At 39.6% G+C, this 10,404-nt stretch overlaps 1 protein-coding gene across 1 annotated transcript; it reads left to right on the top strand.

The window, feature by feature from the left end:
* The first annotated feature begins 1,253 nt into the window (after positions 1-1,253).
* LOC125741959 (SUMO-conjugating enzyme UBC9-B-like) lies at positions 1,254-8,199 on the top strand. The gene is made up of 7 exons (XM_049013536.1): positions 1,254-1,411; positions 3,942-4,021; positions 4,427-4,510; positions 5,066-5,138; positions 5,227-5,336; positions 6,160-6,239; positions 6,495-8,199. Exons 2-7 carry the CDS (start codon positions 3,956-3,958, stop codon positions 6,556-6,558), a joined length of 477 nt encoding a protein of 158 aa, XP_048869493.1. The 5' UTR covers positions 1,254-1,411; positions 3,942-3,955; the 3' UTR covers positions 6,559-8,199.
* Positions 8,200-10,404: the final 2,205 nt, after the last annotated feature.

The following is a 10,404-nucleotide window of genomic DNA, read 5'->3' as shown; positions in this document are numbered from 1 at the left end:
CTTGTCAGGGAAACTAAATTTCAAAACTTCATCTGCAATACTTATATTTTGGCTCCCCCTGGAGTTCTTTTTAATCTCTACTAATCAATATTGTTCAGCAGATGTATCACAGTGCTGCGTGGTGCTATAACATTTTATGTCTATCATACATATTTATCTCAAGGATTCGGTTGCCCTAAACTTAAACATAACATATACGATAAGCCTATAAAGAAAACAAATTGCCTGTTGTAGATAGCATTCATACATATATAAAAATATTTTAATGAGAAAAAAATGGCTGCAGTGGAGATTGGTTATCTAAATGTGCACCGTAAAGGATTTCTTCACTATATTTTAATTTACTGATAAATACACTTCTTGCGATCAGTACGGAATGAATGTATTGGTTCCACTATAAAAACGGACTTCATTTTGCAACTCGCGCATTAGCCTAGAAAGCTACAATGTCACATAAATGCATTTAGAGACTAAAATTATTTTATAAACCTACATACCAACATATGGACATGGGCATGAAATATTCTACTACATCTTCAGTTTATCCAGCAGGAAAGCATACTGTCAATATGTCGTTGAAATACTGAGGTATTGTAGCCACCTACTTCTCATTCGCTAACCAAACATATAAATGAAAACAGATAGTAATACAGACGTCATCAGCAAATGATTCTCTCTAAAGATGATGAAACTGTAATTAAATCATAACTATTTTCATAATATTAAGAGATTATTAATCAAAAATGAGAAAAGTTCTGCAATGAATCTGGTCGAGAAACTCCTATGTGTTAATAATAATCGATATGTATACATACGCAGATAATGTAACGATCGTTATATTAGAAATACAAAAAGTAATACATCTCTATTATTATTTTGTATATTTATTTTCCTAATTTACGACTACACTAAAACATTAAAAAAAAGGCCCCTTTAAATTAATAGGTGTCCAAGCTAGTGCCCGTTACAAAAATAACGCGAAAACAAAACCACAAATTGTTTATTTAAAAATAGATTAAAACGCCAAGCTTATGGAACCGTTAATTGGCCATGCAAATAATTATATGACACAGTAGATTGTAAACATGTATTCAAAAGAACTCCGTTTTTATATTCTATAGAAAAATATTAATTATATGAAAATCTTCGGTTCTTTATATCGAAAAGTATTAATTATGATAAAATCATACACAGAAACATAAACGTAGCTAAATCTATCCACAATTGTATTCAGGCGGTCTTGGGCTTCGCAATAGGTCCTATTTAGCCTGGGAAAAATTCGGTGCCTTTTCAGGAGGGAAACTTGGCAGGGTTTTGTCCCGAGTTAGATACGGTTACTATAAAGGCTAACAGTTTTGAAACAAAAAAATCCATAACATTTTGTATACAGTAGACGTTATTATTACACAAGGTAAGAAATCGTTAGCTACGTGAAGATTTAGTGTAACTGCGGCCCCGTTAGTGTTTACATTGTGTGAGTTAGTGTTGTTTTGTTTGGGTGCTGTGTGAATGAATCTTAGCTAGCTAGCTAGTAGCTAGCTACGGCTGACTGGGGCGAAGAAGAGCCTGCTTCTTTGTCCTGGGCCGTTATGGGGGAAGCATCGTTCTCCGTCTCAATATCCGTTTAAAGCCACGGCACGAGAACTTACTTTAACTACAACGGCTCGGCGATCCCGGGGTGTGTTGATTAGGGAGCGGGCGCAGTTCGAAATGTGTGACTGTAGCCTCCATGGTAAGATCGGCTGGCTGAGACGCACGCTATCACACTCGCTGGGCTGCAGGTGAGACTTGGTCCCTGCAGACTGGCTGCTGTTTATATCGCCTCATCTGGCGCTGGTAGGAGTTGTATTTCTCCACATTAACATGCTCCGACCAGTACTTTGCGGCTGGTTTGATTGACTAAAGGAGGAAGTAAATCGAACCGGTGATTGTTTTGGTGTCCGACACACTTGAAGCCATTTACTCTGATGCGTTTACCCGACTTTATCATCACTGATGTTTACATGTGAAAAATTTAAGGAATTCCTTTATTTATGGAAGAAGACGACGAGGATGTATTTTTCGAAACTGCATTGGTGAAACAAGAGACCTTGCCGGGATTTATATAACAAAATACCGTGTTTTCAGTGCCTTACCGATGGCGGGCCTGGCCGGACTGTGTGCTGTAGCCATTACCGGCGCCGTCCGCCCCCTCTTCGCAGGGTCGGGCTTGTGTTTTCAAACATTCCCGAAACATTTTTCCCCAGGAACGGCTTATGATCTCCTCACCAGTCTTATTAAGGCAGTCAGCCATCTGCTGGTAGGAGCAGACTGCCCGCAAATAAGCGATTCTGTAAAATAACCGGTGGCTTCCCATCACTCATCCAAATCTAAGGAATATTAATGCATGGTTAAGTGTTTTTGATACAAACAGTACTTTCTGCGTTTTAAATTTTAAAATGGTCCTTTTCAGATCTAACAGTATAGCTTGTTGTAACAGACGAAGTTTCTTTGGTCCTTCAACTACCTGTTAGGAATTCTGTTCCGTCATAATCTTTACCTGATTAATTTCCACGTCTGTTACACATACCTCTCGTAGCATTTACTTTGAATGAAGGTAAGGGATATGTCTAGTTTTACACTGTCTAATGTTTGCACTACGGGGATTTAATTGTATAACCAAAGTATAATAAATGGCTCTTTAGAGATCTATATGGGTTGAGTGTACAGATGTTGGGTGTTTGTATACTAAAACATATCATGAAGTGTATAAAGACAGCCTTTCCTTTCAATCTGGCATTTAGTTTATGGATGACAATCCCCAATACTTTCTAGTTAAATGATTTTTGTATGTTAAAAAAATAAAACATTGTGGCAGTAATTTTTAGCAGTCTTCATTGAAATCGTTAGCACAAAAGTTTAAATGTGATTGTCCCAGTTGAGTAGACCAGCTCTAAATAGATATAATTGTGGTACTAAAAGGTATTCATGTGTTTAAAAAAAATTGACGTCTTTTTAAAATCTATAATTATGAATTGTTGTAATTTCTGCTTGTCTTTGTAATGCGTTGTAAATGGTCGTGTTTCCAGTAGTATACAATGTTCCGGTAAGGTTGACTTTGAACTGCCATGTCTGACTTTAGTGATTATTGCTGAACCAAGTCAGTTAACATAAAGTATCAAGCTTAAATAGAATGGGGTATGGAGGGGTTTTCCATGGGCAGAATGTTGTAAAGGGAGTGGGCTGACTGCTACTTGAAAACTGAGCATATGATGACTATCTTGATCTTACCCACTATGACATGTAGTATTGTATTAGAATTTAGTGATCAGTGGTCATTGTTAACACACCACAGCAAACAGTGCACAACAAAGAAATGTGTCCTCTGCATTTAATCCAAATGTGACGTCATGATATAGCAGGGGAAGGTGAATACTAATACTAATTTTAATTGATACAGAATATTCACTGTATGAACTTGATTCCTTTAAAGTTGATTATGGGTTTGTTTTGGTGTTATGCTCACTTCCCATTTCTGTATGTAGGTTTTAATACTAATATTTTAGTCCTTGATTGGAGTCGAAGTTTAATGCAGTTTTGAGTCGATTGGTTATTCTGTTGTATCATCGTACAGTGTTCTAAATGCATTTGCAAGACCTCTACAGGAAATTTTATGCAAGTCTTTCCCGATGCCTTTGTAGGTTTCTCTAAATTCACTTCTGTGGAAACTAGCAAGCAACATGACTTTATGAATTATATTAATGTTCTTGAAATATTAAACTAAGCTTCAATTAACTGAGTTTTTTTTCCCCTCCTGTCCTTGGTTATTTTCTGTAATTGTCACCTTCTGTTTTCATATCCTCTTGATGTATTTATTTTTTTAGATGTGCACTTGTTTTCCAAGTGATTTGAGTTTCTGCACATTTTTGTGTCTGGCTTTAATGAGGTCTTCCTGCTTCCAGGTGAACTGCACATCATGTCTGGTATAGCTTTGAGCAGACTTGCCCAGGAGAGGAAGGCCTGGCGAAAGGACCACCCTTTTGTAAGTAGCCAATGATGAGGAGCTTTCATTTGGAAGATGCTTGATTTGGATATTTTTTTGTGCTTGAACTGAACTGTCAAGTTCATTCATCACAATGCCCCCTAACAAAGCCACTTTGAAGTCCCTCATTGTGTCTGTATAGTGTACATGTCTGCGATGGGAAGAACATGTCAATTTGCCAATGTTGCAGGGGGTTCAGCTATTTATTTGGGGCCCACTGACATGTATTTATGTGAATTGGCCTCCCTGAATAGCCTGCTGTGTGTGTGTGGGGGGTGTCTATATGTGTTCAGGGTGTCTTCTGCCTTTTTCTCTGTTGTGTCGGATAGTCTCCAGCAGCCTCCCAGTGAACCTGTACTAGATGAGTAGTTGGATTTAGCGTCTAAAGTGGCATCCCTTTCACAGGGTTTTGTGGCAGTACCAACAAAGAATCCTGATGGAACCATGAACCTGATGAACTGGGAGTGTGCTATTCCTGGGAAGAAAGGGGTAAGCAACAGGATCACATATCAGCCTTTGTGACCTGAATAGAGGCGAGTATACAGCATGTATAAAGGTACAGCAGGGCAACATGACTCTGCATCCAGTATTACGTCACGCAGTATGACTGACCCTGGAGGAGTGTCCTTTTTCTGATTGAAGGAGTTACAGCACAGGTAGCTTTCGGAGTTCAGTTTTCATACTAGCATTTAGCATGTAGTGTCGATGTTGCATTCCACTGTTTGAAATTGGCTTTTAACTGACACAGGAGTAATATCCAGTTTTTACTTGCTCAAATTACATTTGGATGTGATGCTCACTTGCTGCAGATAGTCATGCATTTTCATCAGTTTAATAACTGTAACGTTTTACCTGGTAGTAAACAGGCAGAATGTGTGATGCACTGCAAATGTATGATACTTGGTTTGTCGCTAAAGAAGTGTTTGTTAATTTGCATTGCTGGGTATCCCGTATTGGGGCATGAAAGCAAGTGATTAGTGCCAGGATTGAAGAGCTTGAACTTCTGTACATCTGAGATTGTTTCATGAGCTTCTGTTTCTCCAGACCCCTTGGGAAGGAGGGTTGTTTAAACTCCGGATGCTGTTTAAGGACGACTATCCCTCATCTCCTCCGAAGTGTACGTCCTGCCCTCCTTCCTCCATATCCATGCCCTGTATGTTTCTCTTGGATGTTCTAAACTGTGTTGGCCATTTTCATCCTCCTAGGTAAATTTGAACCTCCGCTGTTCCATCCCAATGTGTATCCATCCGGCACAGTCTGCCTGTCCATCTTGGAGGAAGACAAAGACTGGAGGCCTGCCATCACAATAAAGCAGGTGTGGTGGTCAGGGCCCAGGTTGTCGTCATTGTAACCTTGGTCGATTTCTGCCCTTGCAAATGCTGTGGCTGGGGGCTGATGGCTTCAATACGTTTTTCTCTTATGTCTGACGTAATTGAAAAGGTCCGATGGGGTTTCCCAGTGGTGCACTCGGTCATTTCCCTCTGTGGATTTCTGCAGCACAGTCATCTGCTATCCATGGCTGCAAATAGACAACCGTTCATTGTGGCTTACATAGCGCATGTTATTGTTAATGTTGTCTTATCGCTGTAAGCATGGCTTAGCTAATATTTTGAACGTTGATGGATCTGTGGGGGGAAACCATTCTGTGCAGTGAATTGCATGGGGGTCAGAACAGACCTGAAACCGTAAGATTGTTTGTCTAAATCCCTGTGGGGAGTTGCATTTGTTTATTTTATTTAATAGACTCTTATAGAAAGAGACGTGTAAATGGGGCAGACGACACATTACAAACACGTGTAGTCCGAGTTGACTAGGCGTTGGTGGCACTAGGCTGTGCTTCCAACGAATGGCCAGTTACGAGTGAAGTGGAATAGGAGCACGAGTTGCATAACATCTTCAATAAAGTAAGGCCCTAATGAGAATTAAGTGACCCGAAGTGCAACATTATCAACATCCAGCAAACAGAGGTATCTGGCTAGTAGAGGAATTCCTGAAAGAGAAGTAAAGGTGTTGCTTGAAGGTAGAGGAGGTTGACTAGAAATTCTTTGCTGCCATCAGTATAAGTCCAACAAGAAACTTCTCCTTTGGATGTGTGTCTACTAGTAATCTTTTAAATCTCTTTTTCCTTCCCTCTCAAGATTCTGTTAGGGATACAGGAACTTCTGAACGAGCCGAACATCCAGGACCCCGCTCAAGCAGAGGCATATACAATTTACTGGTGAGTGTGTCTCCTGCGTAAATTGCTTCAGCTGTTCCAGCAGTTTGTTGCGTTTTGGCTTAATAAAGTACATCTGTAAGTAATCACTGATAGATGACCATTATCACCAGTCCTGTTTTGTTGTAACTGTTCCTCTGACCTTTGGACAGTAGGTGTCAGTGCAGTGCAGATGGGTAAAAACTAAACCTTGTGTGGAAGTCTTGCAGCGTCTTGTTCTCCGATAAGTGATCTAACTCCTGTTTTTGTCCATTTCAGCCAAAACAGAGTAGAATATGAGAAAAGGGTTCGTGCGCAGGCCAAAAAATTCTCTCCATCTTAAGCGTCAAGATGTCTGCATAACTGAAGGCATTTGGATTTTTTTTTTCCTCTACAAATTCTTCAAAAGTGCTCCATACAAAAAGACATACTGAAGGACTTATTTGAAGCTGAGTATATTATAAATATATATGATATTGTGCCATTTACTGTCCTGATTCTCCTATATTCCAGGTGTCTTGGTTTTTTATTTTATTGGCTACATTGTGATATAGGGAGGAAGGATCTGATTGTAGGTGGCCTGTGCCCAAATTACGAGCTGAACTTTAATACTCCATAAAACCTGTAAAATCATGCTGTGGGTACCCAAGCTTGCTTTTATCCCCCTTTTATTTATATTTTAAAGTTCCCTTTAGGTGTGAGAGACTTGGCACAATACATCACTGCAACTGTCAGAGTTGAAGGCAAATGTCAAATTCTGCATCAAATGAAGAGTGTCTCCCAAAATAGACTCTCACTTCTTTTTTTTTTTTTGTAGCGAGACGACTTTTGTTTTCCCACCGGGTCCATGACGTCTCTACCTTCCATGGTTTTTATGATGTAAAACTCACTATTACTTTGAAATGTCAGTATTTTGACTGCTGCAAAAAAAAGGAAAAAAAGGAACCTTTTTATACTTTCTATGACTGTAGATCTCGTGCTCCGATGCAGGTCCCTGCCAGCATGTCCTGTAAGATGCTGCCGCTTCGCCCATTTCAGTCTAAATAATCAGCTACGCAGAATCTGTAGCCGGCTACTGCTATTCTTTTGTTTGTTTGTTTTAATATAACCCTTTTCCTCTCTGCATCACTCTCCATGTTCTGTCTTGCTGATTGAAATGTAAAATTAAAATTAAGAAATTAAAAGGTACCCCCCCCCCGACCCTTACCCTGTTCTTTACGGGGTCACATACCCTGAAAGAAGTTGTGAAGGGTGTCTTCTTGACTGGGGCTCACCGCTTTTCAATTGCGGGTTCTCTCAAAATAATATCCACCTCATGTAGTTGTAGAGTTTTACCATCTATGGTAGGTTCATTTAATGAACATTGAAAGTCAGATTGATATAGACACATTTGATGAGGACGCTGGGCTGAGGGGTGGGCATGTTGCCTTCTTGCTCTCTGTCGCCGTTGGAGGACTTGGGCCAGTGGGTTCGCACTTAGCAAAACCTTAATTGTATCCTTGAAGCCGGGTGATAGAAAAACTTACTGCGTACCTGAATGTACTTGTGGTTTCAGTTACAGGAATCCTGGTAGCAGTAGCAACTTTAAGTTTAACAGTTTGGCACCAAACAAGTACTTTTGCATTATCGTTTCTTCTCCCTCCCCATTTTCCTTAAATATCCCCTCTATCTACCTGTGTGAGCCTGGGTGTTTTGGCCTTGGGTATCTGTACAATGAGCAAGCATAAATGTTTTTGTGTGGTTGGCAATGGTGGGATTATTTTTTCTTTTTTTTTCCTTTTTCAGTTTTCAAAGAAATTATACTTTTTTTCACATTTACGGAATATGTAATGGTTCTGTGGATTGTCAGTGTTTTTGAATATGTGCTTTGGGCATCACTTCCTCCTAATTGTTTTACTTATCGTATGCTCTTCCTTTTATGTTTAAACAACCTTAGTACTTTGTTTTATCAGTTAGTTTTCAATAAACTTTGCTGAATATTCTACTGAGGAGGTTTTTTTTTCTCTGCTAGCCCATAAGCACTCCTTTTGTGTTTTTGTTTTCTTTTTGTTTTTTGTTTTTTAAATGGGGGGGGGGGGGTTGATGTCAATAAAAATAATAGTGGATGGGTGCATTCAAATGTCGTTCTGTTTAACTCTGGAGCAGCTTATTGTTCCTACCGTTCTTTCAGCTTTTCTTTCCTGTTCTCTTAGGCAGTACTGGGAGGAACCCAGTTACCCAAGGCCGCGAAGTCCAGTCTTATTCTCTGAGTGTCTGTCCCCCAGTTTCTCTTGCATCCCGGTAATCTTTTGGGATGAATGGGAACATCACCAGATTTTCCTTATTTGTTGCCTAATGAGTTCTGCGCTGAATCCTAGTTGAATTTGTATCCATCCTAGGACAGGCTCATTTTTTGAAATTCCTATTTTCCCTCTTACACCTGGATACATGTTGAACCTTGTTAATCTGACCCTCTGAATTATTATTATTTTTTTTTAAACCAAGCCTAAGGTAATGTCATTACTAGATGGAATGAGGAGCCAAATATGTGGCTAAAATTATTAGTTCTTTTAAGCATTGTGGAAGTTGGGAGACTTTAACTACATCCATGAAATGGCTATGTAGAAGATATGTAGTTGTTTTTTTGGCATTTACTTTTGTACCTATATACTGCTTAGTGCAATATTCTGGTTAAAGTGGTTTTGGGTTTGGATGGCTGTCATCCAGACATTATAATATGTTTAGGAATCTGCATTGTCTCAAAGGACGTCCATTTATTCACTGACCAGTATAAAAAGTATGGGCTTTGGCTTCAATTCTCTGTGTAAAATATGTTCAGCCTTGAGTGATCTGGGAAAACACCTTATGTGGTATGAAATGCCCGGTTTAGAGCAGGTCTGTTCAAACATTGACTTGTGTGTAGCCTCCTCCTGTTTCAGTGTTAAAACCTGTGATCTTTGGAAGCTTTAATAAAGACTTAGAGAAAATCAATGGAATTTACAGAGCAACAGACATGTGACAGCAAACGTACCATTTCTGCAGATATTTTTGGTATAACTGGTTAAAGGAAAGTATCGAATACACATGCTCTATAGACTAGGAGGTGTGACTTGGGACAGATGGGCCCCCTTAGAGATTTTACAGATGGGGGGGGTCCTCCAGGGTAGATTTTAGAACCACTGTACATTGTTGGGCCTCCTGAATCTTCCCAGGTATCCATGCCCCTTCGACATCCCTGGTTTGGATTTGAAGTTGTAGTTTTGATCATTTTAGCTGACAATTTTTTTATGTTGTATTCTGCTTTTGTAGCGCTTTAGTTAGTACTTGGGAAGTTATATGTTTAAAAGGCAAAGCACAGCTGAACAATGATGCGTCAATTGTGGATTTTCTGCTGGGATTCCATGAATCCCCTTGTGCCTCTAGAAAGTCCTTTCCTATGCATTTCCTGGTTTTACCACAAGGTAACTTAACGTTGGCACAGTGTAAACCTGATAGGGAGTGTGTAGGTATTGTCAAATGCATCATAATGGACGCCTAGTCGGAGTGCAACTATAGGCATATGTAAGTATAATATTTTACGTGATTTTTCTTTTAGGAGGTTTATTAAACCTCTGTGACCCTGAATAGGGTGAGCAGTTACAGAAGATGGATGAATGGGTTTATTAAACATCTTTTGGCAAACAAAATATTTTCATTGTGTTATCTCCAAAGACTTAATTGCTGTACTTTTAATACATTTATTTTGTTTACCATGGTATTAACTGTACATTCTTAATTTAGAGAGAGGGCGGACTATAACTTCTCGGGGACCCTAGGCTGATGGGTGGGGGGGGCTAAGCCAGCCATTTAAGCTATTTTTTTTTGTAGCCAAAAGAGAAATGAGAAGGAATTAAAAATGATGGAACATGAATAATCTGCTAATCAGAGCGTGGGGTGCCAACGGTTAAATTTACAGATGAGGGCGGGGTAGGAGTACTGCTGGTATAATTCGCACTGGCAGATCGATTGGCCAAATTTAATAACTTTTTTTTGCCGTGACCCTAGGTCAGGGGTGCCCAAATCCAGTCCTGCACAAGGCTCCGGCCCTCCAACAAAGCCTATGCATTATTCTGACTGAGGCTAAGGCTTAGCCTTGAATTTTTGCTTATGTTTGTTTTAATTCTGTTCTCTTCACCTCTCTGGGTGTTTTGCAAACCAAATTTGTGGGTAG

Source organism: Brienomyrus brachyistius, chromosome 5 (genome assembly GCF_023856365.1).
Source record: "Brienomyrus brachyistius isolate T26 chromosome 5, BBRACH_0.4, whole genome shotgun sequence".
Lineage (NCBI taxonomy): Eukaryota > Metazoa > Chordata > Actinopteri > Osteoglossiformes > Mormyridae > Brienomyrus > Brienomyrus brachyistius.
The sequence above is the reverse complement of the archived record's forward strand: the minus strand, read 5'-3'. Positions and strand labels throughout refer to the sequence as shown.

Bases quoted from the DNA above. Each gene is read 5' to 3' on its own strand.
- LOC125741959 (XM_049013536.1), top strand. From the start codon at position 3,956: ATGTCTGGTATAGCTTTGAGCAGACTTGCCCAGGAGAGGAAGGCCTGG. The intron at 5,139-5,226 runs GTACGTCCTGCC...TCATCCTCCTAG, and splicing joins TCCCTCATCTCCTCCGAAGT to GTAAATTTGAACCTCCGCTG. The intron at 5,337-6,159 runs GTGTGGTGGTCA...TTCCCTCTCAAG, and splicing joins CTGCCATCACAATAAAGCAG to ATTCTGTTAGGGATACAGGA.